Raw genomic sequence first — 27,527 nt, 5'->3', positions numbered from 1 at the left:
GGCGGAGGGGTGGAAAAGCAAATGGGCGCTTCTCCTGTGTGCCCTGGCTGGGAATCGAACCCGGGTCCTCCACACACTAGGCCGACGCTCTACTGCTGAGTCAACTGGCCAGGGCTAGAGTAGCATTTTTTGAAAATGTGGACCTAACCTTAAAATTGATGCCTTCATAAGAATGTACCACTCTTCCCGGATTCCATCTGACTCATAGGATTTTAAGGATAGGTTAGTTTTGACCAAATATTTTTTCTAGGAATATATATCCTTAATGTAGCAGTATTATTGAAATCTTTTTTTTCTGCAGATATCACAATATGCTGAATAGCTCTTCTAATGTAAATCTTAGTAGTACCTTTGTCAAACATTGTATTTAACATCATTTTGACTAGGCAAGTTGAATCGACTCAAACATTATTAAGACCTTTCATTGAATAGTTGAAGAATGCTTAGCAACTTGAATGTCAGAAAAAGAACTCATAATGAATAGGTCTCTTGTTTAGGTCAAGACAAATGTCAGGGCCAATGAAGGATGAAACATGATGATGGAGATTTGAAATGAAGGGCTGGGACAACAGGTGCTTGGCCTGAGCCATGGAAAGACAGAGAGCAGTACTGTGGAGTATGGAAGACAGCCATCATACTGAGAATACACAAAGAAAAACCTCAGACTTTTCACTGCCAGAGAAATGGATCTCATACATGAAGCAGTTTCAAAGTAGTATGGGAAAAGACAGTGACATTTATAGTGCCTAAACAAGTCACTTTTCAAAGCTTCAATAAAATAACAGGAACCAATTTGAATATGCAAAAACATGTACAATTGTTTTGTCAGTGTGTCAAAACAAAGGAAAGCTAAAAACAAAACAACAGAGAAAAAGAAAATTAAGGCTCCCTAAGCATTCTCTATATGAAAGGTGCTGCAGTTGACAAGTTCCCTGCCTTATTTCAAGAATGTGTAAAACTCTGTGAGGTGAAATTTTCTTTTCAATTTTAAAGAAGACACTCAGACTGTAAGTGGTGATCTCTCATTTGAATAGGTAATTTTCTGATTTGACATCTATATTTTTTAAAAAATATTGAGTCAATTCCAAATGGTGTGACCATTTCAATATTAGGCTATTTATTTGACCATTACTAAACAATGTCAAAGGGGTTTGAGAAACTCAAACTTTAGAAGGTACTGTGTTACCTGAATGCACTATTTCAATTAAATAGCTCGTTCATATTTGAGGGCTGATATTCAGATGTAATGGTCAGATGTTATATTGTTCAAATGTCATATCAGTCAGATATATCTCCTACACATTTTATTTTATTTTTAGTTTACCAGAATTCAGGAAACTTAATATGCATTTTACTTTTATTTATTTATTTATTTATTCATTTTAGAGGGGGGAAAGAGAGAGAGAGAGAGAGGGAAAGGGGGGAGGAGCAGGAAGTATCAACTCTGATATGTGCCTTGACCAGGCAAGCCCGGGGTTTTGAAACGGTGACTTCAGCATTCCAGGTTGACACTTTATCCACTGTGCCACCACAGGTCAGGAGCATTTTACTTTTTCATTGAAGCCTCCCAAAATATAACTTCAGCATTTCACTTTCTGTTAAAGTTTTTGTTTGTCCATCTTTCAAAAATAATCTAATCAGGATGACCTAATATACAAATAACCAATTAGAAATGCATAAAATATTAAATAAAGGTACTGGTTCATAACTATGTTGGTCTTTAAAAAAATGAGTATTTGGCTGACTTCTGAAAAACATAAATTATATCTGTAGCACCCTAAACTTCACATACTCAAAAGAAATATTCTCATCATTCCAAAAAAATATAAATTCAAAGTTTTAATGTAACGCCTGGTGAGAAAAAGGCACATATTCATGTATAGAATTTGAGCCTGTATTATCATATTATAAATGGGATATAAGTAGTAGAATAGACATGAGCCTTAGGTATTTTCAAAGATTTCTTCATGTCTACAATATAGATGAATTGTGTACCAATAGAAGAAGTAATTTTTAAATTATAGAAGTCAGAAAATAATAATGAGGTTTATGCCCCATATTGTGAAATAACCTTTAGATTTTTGCCAGACAGGCAGCTAAATAAGTAGAAGCTCCTAGGCTTAAGGTTGTAAATTAGTAAGTGTTGGTTTGGACTTTGAATGTTTTGTGAAAAAGGAGCCGATTTAAAAAGATCACCCAATCATCGTGTGGAGTGATTAATAAGAACCAACCACAGCCACTTGCAAGTGAGCTTTCTAGAAGAAGCAGTGGATTTCTCTCCAGTGCTTAGTCCTCTAAAGCAGTAGTATCACTCCCACTGGCCTTGAGGATACACTGTTGGAAAAGGGTCTCTCCCTGACCAGAAAAGGATGACCCATTATAACCAGGAACCTAGAGATTGCCAAGACAAGTATCTCACTTTCTTTTAGATTATCCTTAGACTATGTACCTGCCTCTTCTCCACTCTACCTTGCCATGAGGGACCAGGAAAATGTAACAGTAGGGAAAGTAAGTTTTTCTGGTAAGCTAGAAATATATGTTTAAGTGAGTTGCTGGCTTTGGACACAAACACAATGGAAGCATGTAAGTAAGAACTGTAGTCATGTCTACAGTATAAGAAATAGCTTTTGGTGAGCATCGAGCTAATTAATAAGAATGTGTGATGTGGAAGTGAATTTATGTGTGTGGAAGTGGCATCCAACCCGTAATCCTCCTATATGAGAGTCCTTATGTCAACCAAATATATACTGCACACAAAGATGGAGTTTGTGTGGCAAATGTACTGTGATAAAGGCATACTATTCTAAGGTCAACAGAGCAAAAAATATTTCAGGGGAAACAAATTCTTTGTGATAACATAATTTATACCCCCACAACTAGTACTTGCTATTGATCTCATTAAATGTACTTTAACATACCATTTTGCTTAAAAAGAAAATTTACCAGGAATTATTATCATCCTATAATGGTTTATCATTATGCAAAGTTGTTATTAGGGAAAATGGTGATACAGAGAAACCTTATTCCCAGCATCTTCCTCATTTCTAAACTGTTTTATGCTCATCCACATATTTCCATCCAGGCTCTTAGTGTGTTATTTTCATTTTTAACCCAAATGATATATTGCTTATTATTTAATAAAAACAGAGACGTTTTGATTCAGTTCTTCGTTTCTCTTCAGAAGATAAGTGAATAAAAATTATTTAAGCCAAGTGAAGAAATTAACTATATATTATGCTACCTTTTCTTGGTAACAAATCATTATTTACTAGAACAGTGTTTCTCAAACTTCAGTAGTCATCAGAAACATTGGAGGAATTGTCAAAACACATGTTAATAGGCTCCAACTCCAACCTACTCATCTGTAGGTCTTAGGAAAGGCCCAAGAATTTACATTTCTAGCAAGTACACAGATAATGCTTAGGCTGCTGGTTCTTTAAAACTGAGTTAAAAAAACTAATTCATGGCCCTGGCCAGTTGCTCAGTGGTAGAGCATCGGCCAGGCGTGTGTAATTCTCGGGTTTGATTCCCAGCCAAGGTACACAGGAGAAGCGCCCATCTGCTTCTCCATCCTTCCACCTCTCCTTTCTTTCTATCTCTCTCTTCCCCTCCCACAGCCAAGGCTCCATTGGAGCAAAGTTGGCCTGGGTGCTGAAAATGGCTCCATGGACTCCGCCTCAGACACTAGAATGGTTCCAGTTGCAACAGAATAACACCCCAGATGGGCAGAGCATTGACCCATAGTGGGCTTGCTGGGTGGATCCTGGTCAGGTGCATGCGGGAGTCTGTGTTTCTGCTTCCCTGCTTCTCACTTCAGAAAAATAAAAAAAATAAAAACAACAACAAAAAACTAAACCACTAGGGCAGTAATCAGTAAGCTATTTGAGTGCTTAGCAAGTATTTTATTTTTCTTTACATTACACAAAGTAAATCTAAAATTAGGGCAAGACCTGCAGCCCTGTATTAATATAATATTAATTTAAAAAATTATAAGCTTACTTTGTATAACACATAATCAAACAACATAACATAAATATCTTTCCAAAACACAAAAACAATTTTATCTGAAGTAAATAGCAGTGTTTGCTTATTAGTTTAATTAGGTGATTTAGAATCCTTAGCACTTTAAGAAATTATAATAAAGCAAATTGTTTCTTCAATTCCACTTAATGTGAACAGTTTCTTTTGCCCTTCCTCGTATATTCCTACACACTAACACAATCATGCTTATTGTGTAATTCATTATAACTCCTGAATAAATACATGTAGTTTTCTAAACAATCAACTCATTCCTCTAATCATTTATTAATTACCAATTTCTACTACTTCTCAAGAAAATATTGTAAAGCTTTCTGGGAGAGTAGGGATACTTTTTTAAAAATAATAGTGACATATTTTGGTATTGATAGGGGATCCCCAAAGTGAGAAATTTACCTTTGGCAATAGTAGCTTTTTAGTTGTAATGAATAGGAGATATGGAAAAGTTAGGAAATAATTAATCTACTTGCTATTCTCTCTTAATGGCTCCCTTTGAAATGCAGCAAAGAGTTTACCTTTGCAGGAATGTTGGGGAAAGTTTACATTGGAGAGAGTCCCGACAATTATAGTTTAGATCACAATAGTTGTTTGTAAAAACCTAGAAACAGAATTTACTGTAACAAGTTAAGGTCTATAAATTATTAGAAGCTTAGTTTACCAATCTTAAATCCTTACTTTGTTGCCTAAGAAATACAAGGATTTCTCTTGCATTAAGTTCCCAGAGGCGCCAGACCCCAGCCTCTCTGGAGCAACATCAAGGACACGAGATAGACCTGTTCCAGTGTCAGGAGGACATTCCAGGGAGGCATCTCTGCAAACTTGACCCTGCCTCCTGCACACTGCTATGTGACTAACTGCATGCTCTGTAATAAATTACTAACCTTTCAAAAGATATTTAAACAGGCCAGTAAGCCGAGACTGTTAAGGAAGTTCTTTTGGACAGGAGTCCGCTGACTTCTCAAGTTGCTGCAATTTGAATTAAAGATGCTTTTATACCTACTCGGTCACTGCCTCTCATGAAATTGGCAAAAAAAAAGGGCAACAGACAACACAAATCCCAGACTGTTCCGGTATCAGAATGACACGATTTAAACAACTCTCTCAATCATAAGTAATACACGGTGTAAGCTCAGTAGATAAAAGTTCTATCAATGTGGCATAATTTTGATTAAATAACTCTTAATATTTAGTAGCATAATGTTAAGTGTGGAAATAAATAAGAACTCTTTAAAGACTAATGTCCTGTATGGCAAGAGTCTACAAATACCACATAATATAAAATAATATATTTCAAGTATTATAAACATTTCAAACGAATAATTTCTTCTTTGACTTAATCATAGAAAAATCAGGAGGAAAGCACAATACTTCCTATTCAAGTTTTAACTGGATCATATTATTTTTAGATTCCGAATTTCAATCATTCAATTTTTTTTAATCCATTCTATTTCCAAGTACTTGCTCCTATCATGATTTCCAGGCAAGTAGTAATTTAGTCAAAAATCCCACTCTTTAGTACTTTGAAAGTAAAAAAGGAAAAATGTTGATGAAGGCATCTATAAATTCCAAACAATTTGCATTTATGTTATGTCATCAATTCTATGGCAATCACATCCAAAATAAATAGCAATCAGTATTTCCTTCCTCATACAAAATATCCCCAATATAGCTCTATGTCTAGCTAACTTTGAAGCTACTTCTAACTTAAAATGATATATTTTGCATCCACAATAAATGACAGAAAAAATACTTTTAATATCCTGATAATAACAATCTTATTTGTTACTCAATATTTTAAGGTAATATCTCTAAAGTATTTCATTTTTTAATATCAAGAAATATTACTAGTGAGTGAACTCAAATACATATAAAAGGACACTACACATTTAGATGCAAAATATATAGATATTAATTTAGATTAAATTAATTAACTCCTTTATCCCATTGTAGGATGCTAATAATCACTAATTAGCACATTTTGATTAGAGGCACACATGGCAAAATTCATGATTAGGAACCTCCTAACAAAAAGTTTTCCATCACAGGCCTTATAAACTATGAACTGTATGAACTAATAAGATATCAGTGGAATTGCAAGACTAGTTTACAAAACAAAATTCTGCAAAGTCTTTCTTGTAGCAAGATGCTGACATTAGGTTATCAGCAATTATTTATTTTGAGTCTTGTGTGGGGAGGGGTCACCGATGATATTAAAGCAGACTGAGAAAGAATTACAAGTGGCATTTAGTGGGTTACAAAATAAGAGAAATCAAAACTGAATTAATAAATTAGATAAAAAAGAGAATTGGGTAAAATACTAGATGGTAAGGCTTGTGTATTTACTGAGCTTTAACGAGAGTGAGAGTTGCTTTACTGCAGAGATTTGATGATATGGTCCACCGTTCACCTGAGACAACCAAACATAGCATTCTTAGACCTGCTTTATATCTCGGTTTTCAGTCACTGAGCATTTCCTGAACAGTATACTTCTGTTCAGCTGAGATAACAGTATTAAAGTATACTTTAGACTGCACTCACAATACCTGTAAATAAAGCAATGGAATCATAGGCCATAATTTCTCAATTAATTAATAAACAGTAGACATTTAAATGCTTTATAATGTTTGTCAATGTAACATACTACAGTAATCACACACAAACACACACATACACACACACAGAGGCAAATGTGTCTATAACGTTATTTGATGATGAGTGTATATTTGCCACTTCTTATATTTTCCTTACCTGTCAAGTTCTTCAGTCCAAGTTCTTGAAGTCCAAAATTGCCATCTTTTCTGTAGTTTAAAAATATTGCCAAGGCATATCGATCCTCATAAAGTTTTGTCCCACGAATGATGCGTAAGTTCTCCAGAGGCAGGTAACGGAACTGATTAAGAGCCACCAACACATAGCCTGTGACTTCTCGAACAGACTGAAAAGATACAAACATCTATGTTAAAATATTAAAGATTATTTGTCAGTATATTTATGTAAGTGCTTAGATAAAAATGAGTCATTTCATTACATTTTTAAATTTTAATAATACACCCTTTTATACATCATATTGTAAGTAATTGTCTTGATACTACAAGATCAGAAAGAGTTGAAATATGAGTGGTGTTTTTTAAAGTTATGATTATGCCTATAGTAAAATAGTGGATTTTGTTTTATGTAGTGTTCTTTTCACCTAAGATTTGAACATAATTCAAGGCATAAAGGTCTTCTTTACTGACAGATTAAAATGGGTAAGAACATATAACCATCAATCAAACTTTATATAAAAAATGCAGCTTGGAAAGCTTATCACAAATAAAGCTGTATCAGTTTGTAAACTGTGGGACAGATTTCAAACGGCTAATCTGGTGTTTAATGCTAGAGTTATCAAAGAACAGTTGCCTTATATGTCTCTGGAGAACACATAAAAGTGCATTGAAGAAATTATGATTGCTAATTTGATTATGACCACAACTTTTATTTTTACTGTCTATTTTTAATGTAGTATTTATGATATGAGTTAATTAACTAAAGTTTTGTGAGATATTTTAGAGGGGGAAAAAAAGAGTCACAAAAAAGGCTTTGGATTTCATTTAAAGGTATAGTTTTCCAGAAAAAAAAAACTAGATCATAATGATTATATGACTCTGCATTACATTTTTTAAAAAAAACAATAAGTAGAAAAAGTATTAAATGTATACTATTTTAATGTCCATTTCATGTTCTTTTAGATCTTTTCATTTCAGATGTTTCAGTGTTTAGTCATTTGTATGCTCTCTCCACTTTTATTCCCCTGTTGATCTTACCAAGTTTCAAGGTTTTGAGTCTCCAAACTTTTACTTCTAAACTCTCCCCTAAACTCCAGACTCATGTCCACCTCCCTGCTCTACATTTTCACATGGATGCCCTGATATGCTCCTCAAACACACCTATTAGGCCTGGCCAGAATCTTTCTCCTGCCATCCCTCCAGGAGCCTTTCTCATCACAGCTGAAGTCAACCCCTCCTTACTGTTGTTCGTGCCAAAAGCCTCAAGATCATTCTTGACTCCCCTCGCACACCAACTGCAGCCAATCCTATTTGTGTCATATTTAAAATAATCAGGATTCCAACCACTTCTTATGTCAGCCATTGCTATCATCTGAGCCACCACCATTCCTCATCAATATTACTGCAATAAATCTCCCTGTTTCTATTCTTGATCCTGTGTGGTGTTTTCTCAGTGAAGGCTAACCCTGATCATTAAAAAATAAATCAAATCATGACACTTGAATTCTTAAAACCCTGAATCACCTTCCAAGTTACTCTGAGTAAAACAAAGTTCTACCAATGAAGAGTCAAAACCTCTCTCTCGCCTGTCCATTGCACGCTTAAAATGTAGCTAGTATAGAACGAAGTATGTACCATCAGTATAAAATACACTTTGAATAAAAATGAGACATTGAAATTACATTTTAGATCAATTGAGTTCTATTAAATGGATTATTCTTGTTAACTTGGCCTGTTTCTTTTTACCTTTTTATTGTGGCTTCATTTATTATGGGTAACATTATGTTTCTATTGGATAGTACTGCAATTTGTGATTAGGCTACCAGTTTGTTTTTCATGATTTCTCTTTTTTTTTTCTTTTGTGACAAAGAGAGAGAGAGAGAGAGAGACAGACAGACAGAGAGAGGGACAGATAGGGAGAGACAGACAAGAAGGGAGAGAGATGAGAAGCATCAATTTTTTGCAGCACTTTATTCATTGATGTCTTTTTCTTATATATGTGCCTTGAGGGGAAGACTACAGCAGAGAGAGTGACCCCTTTCTCAAGTCAGCAACCTTGGGCTCAAGACAGCAACCTTGAGCTTCAAGTCAGTGACCCTGGGGTCATGTCTATGACCCATGCTCAAGCTGGTAAACCTGTGCTCAAGCCAAATAAGCCCACGCTCAAGCTGGTAACCTTGGGGTTTTGAATCTAGGTTCTCTGAATCCCAGTCCAATGTTCTATCCACTGTCCCACTACCTGGTCAGGCTTATAACTTCTCTTTTTAACTTTCCACCTTGCTCCTTCTATTCCAGTGTTTTTGGTCTCTTTGTTGTTCTTTCAACATGGCAATTGTAGTACTAGCCCAAGGTGCTCACTATACTCTCAAAGGTTTGAGTTTCTCTCAACCTTGCTATCTTTCTGGCTAATTTCTTCACTGCCTTCAAGTTTTTGCACAAATCTCAATTTCTCAGTTAAGGCCAATGATACCCTATTCTAACTTTTATTGTTTCTATAATACTCTTACCTTCTGATGAACTATACATTTTATAAATCTTTTTTTTTTTTTTTTGTATTTTTCTGAAGCTGGAAACAAGGAGAGACAGTCAGACAGACTTCCGCATGCGCCAGACCGGGATCCACCTGGCACGCCCACCAGGGGGTGACGCTCCACCCACCAGGGGGCGATGCTCTGCCCCTCTGGGTCGGCGCTCTGTTGCTACCAGAGCCACTCTAGCGCCTGGGGCAGAGGCCAAGGAGCCATCCCCAGCGCCCGGGGCCATCTTTGCTCCAATGGAGCCTCGCTGCGTGAGGGGAAGAGAGAGACAGAAAGGAATGAGAGGGGGAGGGCTGAAGAAGCAGATGGGCGCCTCTCCTGTGTGCCCTGGCCGGGAATCGAACCCAGGACCTCTGCACGCCAGGCCGACGCTCTACCACTGAGCCAACCGGCCAGAGCCTTTATAAATTTATTACAGTTAATATTTACAGTCTGTCTCTCCCATTCCCGGAACATGAGCTCTACAAGGGAAAAAACATTGATTTGTCATGTGTCCCATGTGAGTAGAACAGTGTTGGTACAGAGTAAGAAAGCTACAAATACTTGTTGAGCACTGTGGCTGTTCACTGGTCACACCTTTGTCACCAGGCAAAGACTGTGAAGTCAAGAGAAGTGCCAGTCTGAAATCTGCACTTATTTTTTCTAGACCATCTTCTAAACCCCTGTGATTCTACAACTCCACTTCCAAATGGCCTTGAGCCCTCATCCAGGGCCTGTGATAGTATCTTTCCCAGTTCTGTCTCTGAGATAGGATACTTTGCCACCAAAGTCCATATGCCTAGGAAGGATGGGTGGTCCAAATGCAAGTATTTGAGGGGTGAGTGCATGGATTTGAATGTGTGGCCTACGGTCTAATTCACTAGTGTGCACAGCCTCTCATAGTACAGGACAGAACTGGTTAGAGGATGGACTAAGGACGGGAGTCTATCTCTCTCTATGCCACTATATCCCTGAGAAGTAAAAAAGCTCTAACATTTTACATGCCATCCAGGTTATTATTAAGATTTCTGCCAAAATGGGAAGAAAAACATTTAATACTATCTGTTTTATTTGTAATAAATTATAAGACATAAATATGTATGCCTCCATTTATACTTCTGTCCCAGGTTCCACAATTCTTAAGGAATAGCATGCCTCCACCAAACACCTAGAAGGGTAGAATCCTGGTGGAGCAAAGGCAGAGATGAAGCGTGGAACACATGAAACTACTCATGTCTGGCATCAGACTGGGCACTTTGAGTCACTATGAGCATTGCTGTGATACTGTGCCTAGCTAAGAATACCTTCACATTCACATATCATTTAATGCATTTATCTCTTAATTAATTGCATTGTAAAATGTATGTATTTCTAAATCTAGAGTATTCATTAAATTACTTTTAGAGAAATTTTTGTTGTCTTCTTAAAAGTTCAGAATAAAACAACAGCGAATACCTTGTTGAGATTCAGGGACTGGAGGAATTGTTTATTATAGCTGAGATTCTGGTGTCTAAAATGAATCTCTTTTATTGTACATTCTGCATGTTATTCTCTGCTCTTGCAAAATACTGTGTGCAGTTTAAACATTAGCTTAACAAATACCCTTTTGCTGTGTGAACTCCCGACGTCATTATATGTTAATGCTGAGGGTGCAATGTTTCACCCACTTTGAACAAAGCCACCACAAGCAGGTGATACATAATTCACCCAGAGCGAATTACTCAATGGTAATGATGGTGAAGACCTTATTCACCTTATCCCACAAATCCCTTTCTCCCACTCAGACAAATAATGTAAATAATAGCAAAAAAAAAAGATAATAGCAACCCTCTCAACCCAAGATTTATTGCTTTAATGTTTTATGTCTGGAGGGCTCACAGAACCAAAAGCTTTTTAAAGTATTATAGAGAATAAATATAAAATTCTTATACTTAAAAACAACAAATTATGCCTTAATTTTCATCTCTAAAATTTTCTATTTTTCTAGTATTCATAGTCACATCCTTTAGGGTATTCTTAAAACCTTTCTCTGAACAAAAATTTTGAAATAACATGAGCTACAATGCATACCAATAATTTTAAAGATACATGAGCTACAATGCGTACTAATTGCAAATAAAATCACAGGAAACAACTTTGTAATGGTTGGATTACTTTCAGTTTAATGCTGAAAAAGATGTAATGGTCTGATCATGACTTTGATAAATGTGTCTTTTTAAAAATGTGCTGTTTAAAGTTAGTCTTCTCTGAAGCCATCAGTCTGATGTTAGAATTCCTTCAGGGTGATGCCAAGTTTTATTTGAAATTTATTTACAATCTGCTTGGGTGCATCAGCCATTGTCCTCAGAAACCTTGGCGCAGCTAAATGGACAATTACTGTGTTGCAATGAGGAGTTCACTATTAAAGCTTTATTTGGTTATTAATGATTGCCGGTACATCGTATGCAATATATCTAAATTGAATTGTGGGACCAGACAACATTACAGACGACAAAGATGCTTGTGTAGCATCTATTAACATAAGGAATCAATAAATGATTTAATACCTTTTTGTAAAAAAAGTCAACAACATAGTCAGATGTTAATATTAGCAACTCACAACGCAGTCGTGGTAAAAGTCAAGGGTAATTGACACTTTCAGATGAAAGTGTCAATTAATTTTTACCATGCCTGACAAGTACCAAATCATGCCAATTATCCATGGTTCCTTTCCTTACAGGCATCAGAATCTTAGTAGCACAATCTTTTTTAACTATCTCAGAACTTTTTATGAAAATAAAAACAACTCTTAAACAAAGGGCTTATCTAAGGAAAGTATAACAGCAAGAAATGTAGGCTCAACTGCAGAGCAAAGCTGGGCTCAAGACTTAGCCTCTGTTCGTCCTAGCTTCATGATCCTTGTCAGTTTTTATTCCAATGAAGCCTCAGTTTCATCAGAAAAAAAAAGAAAAAAAAGGAAGAAAGAAAAAGAAAAGATAGAAATACCTCTATTATAAAGGCAATACCTCTATTATAAAAGGTTTTATAGGGATTACAGGACATAATAAAAGTGTCTGACAAATAATAAATGTTCAATAGATGCTAGCTATTACAAATATTATCTCTGCTAATAGCCAAGCTAAAGCCTCTGTGGAGAAGAGAATGTGAAAACAAAACTAACTATAACATCATTACATAAGAACTGTTGCCTTTAATCTCTTTGTTAGATAACTTTGGTATGCTTATATCTTGCCTCTTTAAGTTGCATTCTATTCCTAAATTAAAGAACTGGTTGCTTTTACTTTTTCTGTGTTCAGTATCACCCTTAGCACAGACTCTGGCACTGAACACATTTTCGGTGATGGCTGCTGAATGGAATGGAATTGAAAAGTAAAAAGTTACACTGAAGCTCATCTTTTGAGATACTATTTTCCATGGACAATGTTTCATAAATGTTCTACTTAGTTTGAACAACACAAGCATGATTTGTGCCCAAGGACCACAGTGGTAAGTAGACATCCTTAGAAGGCCCTAGCAAAGAGAAAACCTTGATCTGGTTTTGGCTCAGTACGTTTTATTTCCAGGAAACTGTTTATTGTGTAAATCGAACAGTGAAAACCCACCTAAAGATATTTCTCTCCTGGTAGTGTGAGCTTCTGCGGACTATAACTGATTGATTTCCATTGTCAATGTTCGCTTCTATATCTGTTTTGTTCAAGCAGGGAATAGACTGAAGATCATGAAAATCTTAAATACTTCAAAACTCTTCTAACCCAAGGGGCAATTTGTTTTGCTTATGGCATTCGATGATGGAAATCAAAAGAAATGGCAGAACAAAATGAATTTCACCAAATTTCCATACCATATTCACAATCAACCTCCTCCACCCCCAAAAACATGGTTTGTTCAAAAGGACAACAATTTATAACTATTTTTCTCATATAATAGTTTAAGAAAAATGTGACATCTGCAGTTATAAATGTCCTAGAATTTCCAATGGGTATTATTCATTCAAAGGTTGGAAAGATCATATTCAGTCTGCTTTCCATTTATCTCCAGAGCATTCCAGGAAAAAAAAAAATCAGAATTATTTTTAAATCTTTATTTCATTTCAAAGCTAATAACAACTGTTAATGTTTTGCATTTGACAAAATTCCTCTATCTTTTCTTTTAATTATCCCCAATTTGGTCCTTATTGGTAGTACCCAATAGTTCCTTTGTCATCCTTAAGATTTAAATGATTGTATTACCTTAAGACTCCTGAAAATTTAATCAGTGTTTAGGACAATTTTATGTATACTAAAAGTAATTATACATTCGGGCCAAGTGTGTAAAGTAACATTTCCTACATTTACTCCAGCCCACATTATCTATCAAATCTATTTTGGTTTGATATTTTCTTTAAGCATCATTTGAAAAAGTACCCCTTTACTTTCATTAAGATTTTCTTCAGCATGTCACAATAGTTCTGAATTCTTAAATCCTCCTTCAGTGTTTTACATACTCATACCCAACTATATATCATCCACAAATAATACTAATATATTCCATCAGTCAAGACATCCACTATTCAAAGAAAAAAAAAAGCCCTGGCTGGTTGGCTCAGTGGTAGAGCATCGGCCTGGCGTGCAGGAGTTCTGGGTTTGATTTCCGGCCAGGGCACACAGGAGAAGCACCCATCTGCTTCTCCATTCCTCCTCTCTCCTTCCTCTCTCTCTCTTCCCCTCCAGCAGCCAAGGCTCCATTGAAGCAAAGATGGCCTGGGCGCTGAGGTTGGCTCCATGGCCTCTGTCTCAGGCGCTAGAATGCCTCTGGTTGCAACAGAGCAACGCCCCAGATGGGCAGAGCATTGCCCCCGGTGGGCATGCTGGGTGGATCCAGGTCGGGTGCATGCGGGAGTCTGTCTGACTGCCTCCCCGTTTCCAACTTCAGGAAAATACAAAAAAAAAAAAAAAAAAAAAAAAAAAAAAAGACATCCACTATTATAAAACATTGATTACTATGATCCACAAACTTGAAATTAGTCTGGAGTATTGTAGAAAAAGTAAGGAGCAGAGAACTGGGGGTGGAGTGGGGTGGCATGGGAGGAAAGCCCCTCGGATGGTAATGACTGTAGAATTTATGTGTTCTCTGACAGTGACAAATGTGGTAGCAAATTGTAACCTCTCTATCAGTAAGGCTTTCTATTAGGTTTCCCGAGGCCATTAATTTCTGTCTCTGTCCCTTACAGCAAGTCTGGGGGTTTCTAAAGTAGAGAGCATTTATAATTATGGCATAATATTAAGAAGTTTAACAGAAAAAAAATAGTAAGTATACTGCAAACATTACATATTCCTGCTGCACATAGACAGAGCAAGTGACTGCCTGTATATCTCATTCATGGGTAGAAATCTCCAAATGTGATGGTGCATTGGCTTCGGAAATTTGCTTTCCGTTATCTCATTTTCTTTAAAACTCCCAGCCCTTACGGTGTCACTCAGTGGATAGAGCATTGTCCTGGAGCACTGAGGTCATGGGTTCAATCCTTGCTCAGGGCACATATGAGAAGCAATCAATGAGTGAACAACTAAACAGAACAACTGGAACAACGATTTAATACTTCTTTTTCTTTCTCTCCCTTCTCCTCTCTGTCTCGCAAATCAATGGAAAAAGTAAAAAACAAACAAACAAAAAAACTCCCATCACATGATTACACCATTCAGGCAAGCAAGGTCTCAAAATCTGTTCTAATTAGATTTGGAAAATAAGAGTAATGTGAAATGTCATGTACCTGACTGTGGCAGAGTTGAATCCACGCTCATTTTACACAGCATGAAATAACATGGTATGGGCAGGGAATCAGATCCCATTCTTCCTCACAAAACTGCTAACTCTCAAAGACTCTGAGCCAGTCTTTCAGGTGCTACTGCTGCTATAATCCCTACTTTCTAAGAACGTACAAGCCGTTTATTCATCACCGGCCACTCTGCTAGCTCTTAACCCATGACACCCGAGCAGAGTAAACCTGAGCTCCACTGAAAAGAGGACTACTTAACTCACCTCTCTCAAAGGAATCATTTTTTCCTTTGTCCTCTATATCTTTCTTAGCTGCCTGGACAATTCTTCGTAGCTGCCCTTCAGGTCTTCATCCTCTCCTGACCTTATCTCAGGTAGATCCCTGTGTCATAGACTTGTTACTCTAGAGTTAGGTTACAGAAATTAAATTGAGAGCTTTTGTAGATCCATTTATATAATCATATAGAAATCTCAATTTCATGGGTCCATATTACAAAAAAACAATCTGTACTGTAAAATACTCCAACATATCTAATTTTAAAAACCTATGTATGTTTTCTATATGGTTATACAAGTAGGATTACATTATTAAACATAAATTCAAATTTACATTTAGCACTCTTTTATAACTATTTAAAATATAGTGAAACATCTGCTACTGCTCATGTAAGTACGGCTTATATGAACTACATATGCCTTTCGTCAGTATTAAAGATGTTTACATATATATAAGCACCAATTGATACACTGGGAGTCGTTAACTAAACACTCCTTCCAGGGAGGAAGTGAAAGAAACATTAATCAATTTTTAATTGTCCATATTCCAAGGCACTTATTTAAACCCAAGCTAACCCCAAGCTGTCTGCTTCCTGCCACCAGCCCATGTCTTCTCCTATAATCAGGTGACACGTACCCAGACATGATCTATAACAACCAAACACCTTGCTGTCCCTCCCCAACCTCTACACCGAGTTCTCCAACACAGACCAGAGTCAACCATAAACAAAATAAATAGAAAAAACTGATATTGAATTTATCTTTTACCAAAAGATACACATTAAGCTCCATACACATTCATACAATAGAGACTACACATGAATCAAAGCATTGTAATTTCTGTTTATGTTGTACAGGTAGTAAGCGTTGCTCTCCACAGAGAAACAAACTGGTTAGGGCAATGCTGCCCAATGTTTAAATCTGGGTGCTGCAGTCTGATAGGTCTTAATTTGACTCTCGCCTCCATTGTTTATTGACCTGGCACAAGCTGTTAACTTTATCTTTTGAAAAATAGAACAAATTACTGCTAAATGTTTTAATGTTCAAGATCTTTAAAAAATGACTAATTTCATCATATTATTAGCACAATTACACAAATATTTACAAGTAGTTTGCATAGTTTGGGAATGGTAAATAACATGCAAGTAAATCTACATTTGATATTAAAATTAATTATTTGAACAATTGATACTACATAGTGCATAAATGTGTGAAATCCAGTCAGTCTATCTGTGATGGGCTGAATTATGACCCCTCAAAAGTCATATGTTGGTGTCCTAATGTCCAGGACCTTAGAATGTGACTGTATTCAGAGTAGGGTCTTTAAATAATAATTAAATTAAAATGAGGTCCTTAGGGTGTCCATAATCCAATACTATTGACGTCCTTAAAAGACAAAGACATTAGGATATAAACATACATGTAGGGAAGATGGCAGGAAGCAACAAAAGAAGACAGTCACTCACAAGCCAATGAGAAAGGCTTCAGAAGAAACCAGCTGCTTTGACACTTTGATGCAACTTCTCCAGAAGTTGAGAGTAGCCTCCAGAATTGAGAGAAAAGAAATTGTCCTGTAAGTCACTCAGTCCATGGTACTATGGCAGTCTTAACAAAGTACCAGAGATCCCAGCCTGAGTTCACAGTCCAGCATTCAGCAACAGTATATGGGGTAAATTATTTACCTTTCTGTGTCTGAATTTCTTCATCTGTAAAATGGAGAGACTAAGGGCCCACATTCCTGATTGTTTTGAGAATTAAATCCCCATAATTTGCTTAAGCAAAGGCCTAATACCAGGCTCTTAGTATTAGTTGTTATACCTTTTGTGAATCCTGAATCTTGACTCTTGTTCAACATGCTACCTCAGTTGGATAGCCTATATAACACCGTATTTCTCCCTTTGTGAGTGAATAACTGCATATCACCGGGTTTAGATGAGAAAACTGCCTGATACCATTTCAATCTACAATTGAGAGTGACAGTTTCAAGTCTGAGGTAGTTTATAAATGTGATTTTCCCCTCTGAAAATTTAAAGGAGGAAAATGGTCCTTCGCGAAATGATGTATGACAACAGCTGCCTCTTTTGAAAAGCGTATGGGAAATGGCCTTTGAGGATTCGGAAGTTAGAGGTGACTGCGTTTGTGACTAGTTGGCTGTTATTTTTAAATGAAAAGGGTGAGCAATTTCAGGAATGGTAGGGCCAAAGTATCAGGATTGGATTTGACAGGACTGCCAAGATCTACTTTAATATCTGTGTAAATATTTGGTTGTGAAAACAGAAAGCAAAAAGGCTTAATTAATTTATAAAAAATAAACACTTGTTTGAGTCATCTCCTCCAGTGAGAACAAGGTCTTATGTTACTTATGATGTTCTTAATATTCAAGTCAAACAGATATAGCAGGTATTCTGTAGATACAGTGGAGATAGTCATACATAAAATAGAGATCAGAATTTTGGATACTAGATATTAAAATGCATTTTATATTAAAGTAATGTTATGCAAGTCACAAATTTTTAAGTGACTAGTTACTGTTTCCAATAATTATATTAACTATTAATTATTTAGTATCTTCTGTATTAAAGCGTTATTATATGTCATATTATTTACTGGACACATCCACTCTTCAATTTTAAGTACTATTATCTCTATTTTATTGATGAAGAAACTAAAATTAAGTAATTTACGCACACAGACAATGAAAGTGAAGGAGGAGATATTAAAAATACAAAGCTCTGTCTTATTCCAGAGTTTAAAATCCCAATCATTTTAGATATTTATTTTTAAAAAATTGGTGAGAATTCCTCCCTGTTGAAAGTAATATGCATTGATATATAGTCAAAACTTAGGCTTAAGAATAATGTACTCTAGCCTGACCTGTGGTGGCGCAGTGGATAAAGCGTTGACCTGGAATGCTGAGGTCGCCGGTTCAAAACCCTGGGCTTGCCTGGTCAAGGCACATATGGGAGTTGATGCTTCCTGCTCCTCCCTTCTCTCTCTCTCTCTCTCTCTCCTCTGTCTAAAATAAATAAATAAAGTCTTTAAAAAAATAAAAAAGAATAATGTACTCTAAGTTTTTCTTATGACAAAAATATCAGCTAAATCAGAATATCTGTCAAAAGTAACTGTAGCGTGATTCTGATATTTCTAGATTTAAATATACTAAAATGTTCAAAAATAAGATTTAAGTTTAAAATAGCATTCTCATTTATGCCAAGAAATTAGCAGTCTTTTCGAAAGTATATTCAGGATGAATCAAATAAGATTCTGCACATAAATATATCATGTAAATATGAAAACCCTAATATAAAAGGATTGAGTACTACTTCCAGGACCACCCAGAATGGGGGTATAAAAAGCAAGTTATATGAATTTGGAGAACTACTTCTTAACTGTATGACCTATGGCATAATACTTGGCTGAATCTGTGCTTTCTTCTTTATTATTCTTATTATTATTTTCAGTTGTACAGCAAGTGGTTAGACAATCATATACTTTACAAAATGTTCAACCTGATATTTCCAGTACTCACCATATCTAGTAAACCTATATTTTCTTAATCAAATTTTTAAATACATAAATAAAAGATTTTTTATTTAGAAACTAGACACATTAATATCAAAAAGTAATTGGCACATACTAAGTATTTAATAAATATTCACTTGAATTCTATTCTGCAATAAAGTTTTTAACTCTCTGTGCTTTCCACCTTATCCATTCATCTGTTCATCCACTCATCCATTTATCCATTCATCAAATTACTTACTGCACAAATGTTTATTGTCCATCTACTATGTAAGAAGCACTGTCGTAGGTGCTGGAGGCAAAGTGGTGCACAAAATAGACATGGTTCCCACCCTCATGTTGATTACTACCTTTTATCACTTCCAATCTTAGTCTAATGACAAGAATAACACTAATATAAAATATCAGCCAAGGAAGTTACAGTGTCTTGAAAGCTTACTCTCATGTATTTGTTTCATTAAACCTAAGTTTTTATTTTAGAATTTCATGCATTAACATCTTTTTATCTTGTATAAAGTTATCCCACACTCTGTCACACATTGCCCTCTTCCAAGTTTGAGAAAGACTTGCATTTTTCTTTTGACATTATATCTTAACAAGAGATGCACGTATGTGTCTGTGTGCATATATGATTTTTCAGCAGCCTCAAACAACTTCATCCTCAAACATTTTCCACCCTTTTCTCCCTTTAGAGGAATTTTAAAGTAAGGAAGTCACATAGTGTCTTCTAAGATGATCATATGAGATAGCAAGGACACTATCACACATTACTATGGTCATGTCAAAAGGTCTCCAAAGACAAATGAAAGAGACCATTCCTGGTCAATGATGGAATAATGAGAATTACAAAAATGATAACAATAAATCAAGTCCCACAAGATACATTTTAAACTTTGAGTTTATAATAGTATTAAATAAAATTAATTAGCCACCTTTGGATAAAATTATAGAACCAATTCATTTTCTTAATAACCATTATGTAAAACAATATATTCAAGCATTTATCTTTCTTTTCTATCTGAGCTATAACATTAAGTAATCAAATAATAGAATAGGTTAAATATAGCAATGTGTCCTTAAAAAGTATTCCAACTAATATATAAGACAAAAGTTAATATGATCAATAGTTAATATCAATCAATATTGGCTTACTAATTATAACAGTTTTTTTAAATTCTTACTAATGTAAGATGTTAACAATCAAGGAAACTGGAAGTGACCTATATGGTAATGCTCCATACTTCATACTTTTCCTGTATATCTAAAACTTTTTTTAATAATAAATCTCATTTTTAAAATTACAGCAATATCATTCTAAAATTCCTAATGAATGAGTAGTTCTAAGTATTCAACATCAATGACTAGTCATTGCAGATGATATCACAACAACAGGGAAAATTGATGGGAGACAATTCTGTATGGTGCTTCTGCATCACTTGTAACAGCTTTTGTTCAGGACTATGTTTCAAAGATGTGTGTATAGCAAACAATATGGGAATATAATAATACTTTCTCCCTCCAAAGCAGAGGGTAAATTTTCTGTCAGCCCTCTTTAGAAGACTGGGGTGTCTTGAACTAACAGTAATTTTGTGTATGGTGTCCACATGTACCCACTTCCCAATCACCCGCCATATAAATTGCCTCGGGGAAAGTGAAACAACATAAACACAAAGCGCACGGTGACTGCTGTGCCAGTGTCTCATGTCTTCTGCCAAACCAAGGGCCAGGCTAAGTCATTAGCTTGTAAACAAGCTGAAACCTCAGACCCTTGGCAGTTCTCTACAACAACCAGTCACTGTGTGACTCTGGCTGACCTCACTACCAACACCCATGATTTTACCAAAGGGATTGAGCATGAATATGATAAGGTCTCTGGATCCCACCATCGATTCAGAAGAAGTACAGAACACAGAGGAGCGTGTTAAACTCCCTCACGAGTAAGGAAGCAATTAACAAAATGCAGGGATGGGAAAGCTCTATAGAAAAATGTGCTGGGCTTAAACAAATAAATTATAAGAGGTTGATGGAGGGAGAGGAACTGTAATTAAAAGTCTTAAAATAAAAAAAGAAAATCTTTGTGAAAAGCCTAACTCTGGTGTCTGGGGATGCATTATTTGGTTATTAAAAAATATAAATAAACACACAAAAAATAATTTCTATAAAAGTAAGGATGGTAGTGACTTTTGTAGACAAAAGGGTTCAAGATGGGGATATGGCACATACTTGAGTTTCTGGCAAGGCTAGCAAAGTGCAATTTCTTGAGGTACACTGATAATTATAAGAGTTTATGCCTTTTAAATATTTCTTAAGCTATGCATTTGTTTTAAAAACTTTCCAGTATTTGTCTTATATTTGCAATATAAAGGTTATGAAAAGTATCACTAGGTGGAAAAAACAAGGAAGCACATAAAAGTATTTCTTTATGTCTTCACATCTTACCATTTGATGTCTGAAACTTAGACATCAGTCAGTTTCAGACTGCATGGTATTCCTCTTTATAAAATCTTCAGGAAATGAATAAGTTAGTAGGGCACATTTGTGGAATCCAGGCAGAGAAGATAACATGTCTACCACCACGGTGTCTTCAGAGAGCCTAGTGTGTTCACAGGTCTAAAAGTCCTGAATACAAAATGTGGCCAGGAAGGACCCAACTTGCTAAGAGGTAATATAGAAACTCAGATTTCTATCTTTCAGGCAATGGGGATTTAATGGGGCTGTATACAGGGGCGTTAGGCTGCCGATTGTTTTGTAGAATTATCTGTTTGGCTGTAGAATAAAAATGAAATAAGGTGATAAGAGGCTGGGAGAAAGAGAAAGTTAGAGGATTACTTTTCAAGGCAAAAGAAGATGAAGACAGTGGCAACAAAGTAGCCATGGCTGAGATCCAAGCCCTCAGTCTGAGGCGGGATAACAAATATTTAGGGACTTACTGGGTATGGGGATTAAGGAAGAAAAAGGAACATGAAATGACACCAGCTTTTAGCTTGTGAGACAGAATTGTCATTAACTGAGATAAAGAACAAGTTTGTGGAGATAATTTTCCCAAATACTAAATGAAATTTGGGTTATCTGAAGCTAAATAACATTTTTTCTTTGCAAATTCTCTTCAATGACGTTATCTGTTTGTCTGTTAAATTAGAATAGGAAGCACATGCAGGCACCAGCAGCTTGGCTCAGTGGTCGATCTTTGACCCAGTGTGTGGAAGTCCCGGGTCCAGTTCCTGATCAGGGTACACAAGAAAATGACCGTCTGCTTCTCCACCCCTCCCCTCCCCTCCTCTCTCTCTTTCTCTTTCTCTCTCTCTCTCTCTCTCTCTCTCTCTCTCTCTCTCTCTCTCTCTCTCCACAACAGCCATGGCTCAAACGGTTCAAGCAAAGTTGGCCCCTCGGCACTGAGGATGGCTCTAAGACCTCGCCTAAGAAGCTAAAATTGCTCGGTTGCCAAGCAACGTAGCATCAGCCCAGATGGGCAGAGCATTGCTTGGTAGGGGGCTTGAGGGTGAATCCTGGTCCGAGTGTATGTGGGAGTCTCTCTGCCTCACGCCTACCAGTTAGTGTGTGTGTGTGTGTGTGTGTGTGTGTGTGTATATAAAATAGAAGGTACATGTGTTTGATATATTTTTCAGTATGCGTGATATGTTTTTAATTTAAAATAAATTGTTAGAACCTCTAATTTCTTATGGGAGTTGGTTTACATTAGCCTTTACATATTATAATATAGTACCTTTCAAATGGGGGCATTTTGCTCCCCAGAGGACACTTGGCAATGTTTGAAAACGGTCACATTTGAAGAGGGCTGGCATCTTCTGGGCAGAGATCCGGTATGCTACTAAACATCATATATGCACGGGAGAGACCTTGCTGCCTCAACAAAGAAGTTTTTGTTCCAAAATGTCAGTACAACCAAGTATAGAAACCTGCATATCAACTTGCCAATTTGGGACAACTGTTTAATTTTTATTGTTTGTAGAGACGCCCTGGAGGTTTCCTAGAAATAATTTAAATGCCTGCTAAGGCGCTGTTAACACAATCCATAAATCTAGATATAAAACGAAGGTTTAAATTGATATTCTTATATCAATATCAATTTTTTAACCTAAATTTATCATTACACATATAAAAAAGTAAGCAGGTAGAAAAATAAGTAATTGTAAAGACAGACTATCAGAGATGGCAGCAGGGATAGTGGATGGATGAATACATTCTTATCAGTAAATTACACAAAAAAGTAAGTGATATTTCTTTTCTATTGTTTTTTGCTTTGTAACCTAATTTTGCTATAGCAAAGCTTGCTACATGGACTTTTTTCTTTTCATTCACTGTTAAAAAGCTTGCCTAAGGCAGCACAGCAACATTAAGACTAACAATAAACAACAAATAGACAAAGTCAGATATTTCCTTAATTGGCATAATTCTCTTGATTCTCTGAAGATTTTTATACTAGAAAAAATTATACTTGATTGTCTTCAGGCTGAAATGTATATGTATAAATGGATAACCAGAAAGATGATCATGAGCACTTGTGAAAAATTAAGAGGGGACTATTCACTTTTTTCATTTGTTCCTATGAAGGAACATTTATTGAGTGGCTTTACGCCAACCAAGAAAGATATATGATTGTATCTGTCTTGAGTCAACACCACCACGTTCCTCTCGGGGGTGAATTTATTTATCACAACAGGCTTCAGCAGTGGTTGACAACAAAGGATTACAGTCCAAAGTGTGGCTGCTAGGTTCAGGATGTGCTCATTTACACGAAGGACATCCATATCCTTCTAATCTCCTACCTAGACAGTGAATATGGGCACTCGCTTACTCTCATTCCAATCACTGTCTTCATCATCTTTATCAACATCATCTCAGCACTAGTGTCTTATATATACAATTACAATTTAGAGACTCCCTCCACATGAATAACATATTTAACTTTCAGTCACCATTAACAACTTACTACATTTCTATAGATTATTTCAGAATTATGTTACACTATAAAATGCACTGAGGGTTTCAGTTTATAAGCTTACAAGTATCTTCGATAGAAACTGGTATTAATAAAATTATAGCAAAAGTGACATTTGATTTAACACTTTTGAATTACACGAAAGAAAAACATTTCAATTACCTTTCCTAAAACTTGCTCTTTTAGGACTACATTAATTTCCTTAAGCAGGCCCCAAGCTTAGTATCTGATGCAATCTCTACTGGCTGACACAGGGAAATAAAATTTATAAAATAATCCATACTGAGATCTGTTTAGATGACAAAGTTACCTCAAATTCCTTGCAGAGAGTGTTGGTATACAAAAAGACAAATAAAACAAGTTAGGTCACGGGGATTAAGTTTTTGCAGAAGGATATTTTCTACTGCTCAAACTAACTTCTCCTGCTATTACTCACAGCACTACAACTTACAACCATTACTTCTACTCCTGTAACTGATTACTTTTATGAACACCTAGTATATGTTGTCACAGTGGCTTGGTGTTTTTATAGAAAATATCAGATTTAATTATCATTATCCCCACCTTACATTTCTTTTAACCGTTTGAATAGTACGAACGTTCATGCATGTCCTTTGAGCTGGAGCAGTAAAGGCAAGCATGAAAAAAAACCAAACTACTTTTAAAGACATGCTTAGTTTGAACTGTTCAATTATGCCACAATTCCTTCATTATATTCCACAGTACAGACTGTCACCTATATTGCATGAACACAAGACCACTGATGATTACCTAATTTTTTCATTCATTGCTCCTGCGTTACTACATAATAATTCACTGATGCTGACATGCCATAAAATAAAATGAATTTTAGGGTCATTAGTATCCAAGCTTTCTATGATTTTATTTGACTTGGTCATGAACTTTAGGTAGCAAATTTGTATCTTTTTTTATTTGACAGCAACCTCTTATATTATATATCGCCTAGCATTATACTTTATATATAACATAGTAATTATTATATATTCATTGCATTGTTAAATGGGTTGAAGATTTAAATTTCTACCCTCAACTTCTGACACTTAATGTTCTAAGAGGATAAATGCCTAAATATGTCCTCTGAACATGTTTTATATTAAATGTGTTCAAAATGTATTCATTCCTTATTCCTTCTTTCAGGAAGTATCTCATCAATGATTGCTAAATGTCAGGTTCAAGCTTTGTTTGAGGAATACCCACCTGAATAAAACTGAAGAAAAAAATCTTCTCTCTAAAAACTTTGCATGCAATAGGGAAGTATAATAAGTCCAATGCAGTTACACTTAACGTAAAAGTGTTATGTAAATGTTATAGAAAGAGATAAAGATGAAGAATTTTAAGAATTTCAAGGTTACATATGCCAGCAAATGATGATATAATGCAGGGAAAAATTAAAGTATTTTCATCTTCCAGTATTTTGACTATCACTTATAAACATGGTAGATAATACAGAAATTTACCAAAGAAATAGCAACATCTTGAAAATTTATGAGCAAGGCCTCCCAGATCCTGGCCTAAATAACTTTCTTAAGAAACTAACAAGAAACATTAGCCTAGGACAGGATCAAAAGTAGATTTTATTGATAAACAAGGCTAATGGATAGGTATGCAGAATATATTCTGAAGATGGTACAAACACAAAATGCAGTCTCTCCCAGCATCAAAGCAAACGGTCAAGCAGAAACTGAATTAGCATAACCTGGAATTCAATTATCTTGTTTTCTAATTTTGTCTTAGTGATTTATTTATTATTTAAAAATGTACAGGTTATTACACATAGCATTTATTACTTTTTTTTCTGACAGAGACAGTGAGAGACAGTTAGAGGGACAGATATAGATAGACAGACATGAAGGCAGAGAGATGAGAAGCATCAATTCTTTCTTGTGGCTCCTTAGTTGTTCATTGATTGCTTTCCCATATGTGCCTTGACCGGGGGCTACAGCAGACTGAGTGACCCCTTGCTCAAGCCAGCAACCCTGGGCTCAAGCTGGTGAACCTGATGAGCCTGCACTGAAGTCAGTGACCTGAGGGTTTTGAACCTGGGTCTTCCGCATCCCAGTCCGAAGCTCTATCCACTGTGCCACCGCCTAGGTAGGCAGTGTTTATTACTTTTTATCCTTGATTCAATAAATATGCTAAGGTTGCATAAAGTTAATTGCTTGGAAAATAAACACACATTTTTTTTCTGTAGTGTTAAAAACTATATAAAACAATCTATAATATGACAAAGTATCATTTTTTATTGAAAGTGAATTTAGGTTACACAATTATGACATTAAAATTATATTAATTATGTATTTCATATTTCTCCTAATCTATGAGGAATAATGCATAAATGTCCAACTGCTTTTGCAAAGTTATTTTTTTCTGCTTTCTCCTTCAAACTGAATATTTTTTCACATTTTTTTTCATCTCACGAACTTGTGATTTCAAACTCCTTTAGGCATCATTGGCTTTTCAGATGTACAGCACAGGCTTCAGTGAAAACACCCCGAAATTTAACTTTGAATGGTTTGTGGACACGGTTCAGGAAAATAGTTTTTTCTAGAGTCTGATTGTAAAGCAAATGGGGCATCACTTCAAGAATCGCTTTGCCAGCTCCCCAAAATTTTACAATGAGACATACTAAGAACATAAGTTTTAATGCACATTTTAGGTCCAAAATGGCTGTAATTAAGATGAGGGCATCTTTTAATGAATCAGAGTGAAATTTAAAGTATACAGAATAGAGATTTCTCAAAACACTTTACTCCACCACTATTTTATTGCTTTTACTAAACTCTTCTTTGATCAAAGTTTTGCAGCTATATTTCATGGATTGTTGTAAATTTTTTTTTAGCTGTCTAAATGTGTTAAACATTTTCAAATCATGAGCTGACAATGACCACTGGATTGGATAAAGTAATAAAGCCATAAAGGATTTCTAAATTTCCAGATCACAACACCAATGAGAGTAAGTAAAGTTAGTAACTTCCTCTTAAGTTATGTATTTATTTCTTTTCTATTTTCTCAAGGTATTTATTTTGTAGAGCAAGTGGTTATACTTATCTGTCACATAAAGTTGTCCAATGATTCAAAAGCAATTTCCTTTTTATTTTATACCCCTCATCTTGCACTCTTCAATTCTCAAAAGGAAGTTCATTTCACTGTATTAGTCTATACAGAGGTGGGACACAAAATTGAGACTCATGGACATAAAAAAGAGTGCAGTGGTTATCAGTGGGAGGGGAGTAGGGGAGGGGGAGGGACATAAAGAGGGACAAATATAAGGTGACAGAGGATGACTTGACTTTGGGTGATGGGTACACAATATAATCATCTGTCCAAATGATGTGGAGATATTTGCTCAAAATTTATGTACTCTAGTTGATCAGTGTCACCCTGTTAATTTTAATTGTCTAAATAAAAATTAAAAAGAAAAAAAAAAGAAAGTTCTATTCTACCCAGTGGGAATCCATTCAAATTAAAGTCAAAGCCAAATTATTATTGTATATTTCCTGCAAAACAATAGAGTAAAGGCTTCTTTTCCCCCTTATTTTGCCACTGAGCACACGAACAAAGCAGCAGCATGAAAACAGATGTAGGACCTAATTTCTTTCCCCACTTTCCTCACAAAATTCTTAAATCAAAACAGAGACTCAAAGGAAGCTTTTCATCACCTAGCCATATTGGGAT

General features: G+C 35.7%; 1 protein-coding gene across 5 annotated transcripts in view; it reads right to left on the bottom strand.

Moving 5' to 3' along the window:
* The window catches only part of ERBB4 (erb-b2 receptor tyrosine kinase 4), a 1,148,959-nt gene that overhangs the window by 537,440 nt on the left and 583,992 nt on the right, over window positions 1–27,527 (bottom strand). For all 5 annotated transcript variants that reach the window (XM_066278878.1, XM_066278881.1, XM_066278877.1 and 2 more), the window contains exon 3: window positions 6,787–6,973. In XM_066278878.1, coding sequence (XP_066134975.1) covers window positions 6,787–6,973 — 187 coding nt within the window. The remainder of the gene's footprint in view (window positions 1–6,786; window positions 6,974–27,527) is intronic.

This window comes from Saccopteryx bilineata, chromosome 5 (genome assembly GCF_036850765.1).
Source record: "Saccopteryx bilineata isolate mSacBil1 chromosome 5, mSacBil1_pri_phased_curated, whole genome shotgun sequence".
Taxonomy (NCBI): Eukaryota; Metazoa; Chordata; class Mammalia; order Chiroptera; family Emballonuridae; genus Saccopteryx; species Saccopteryx bilineata.
This window is presented reverse-complemented; position numbering and strand designations above follow the sequence as displayed.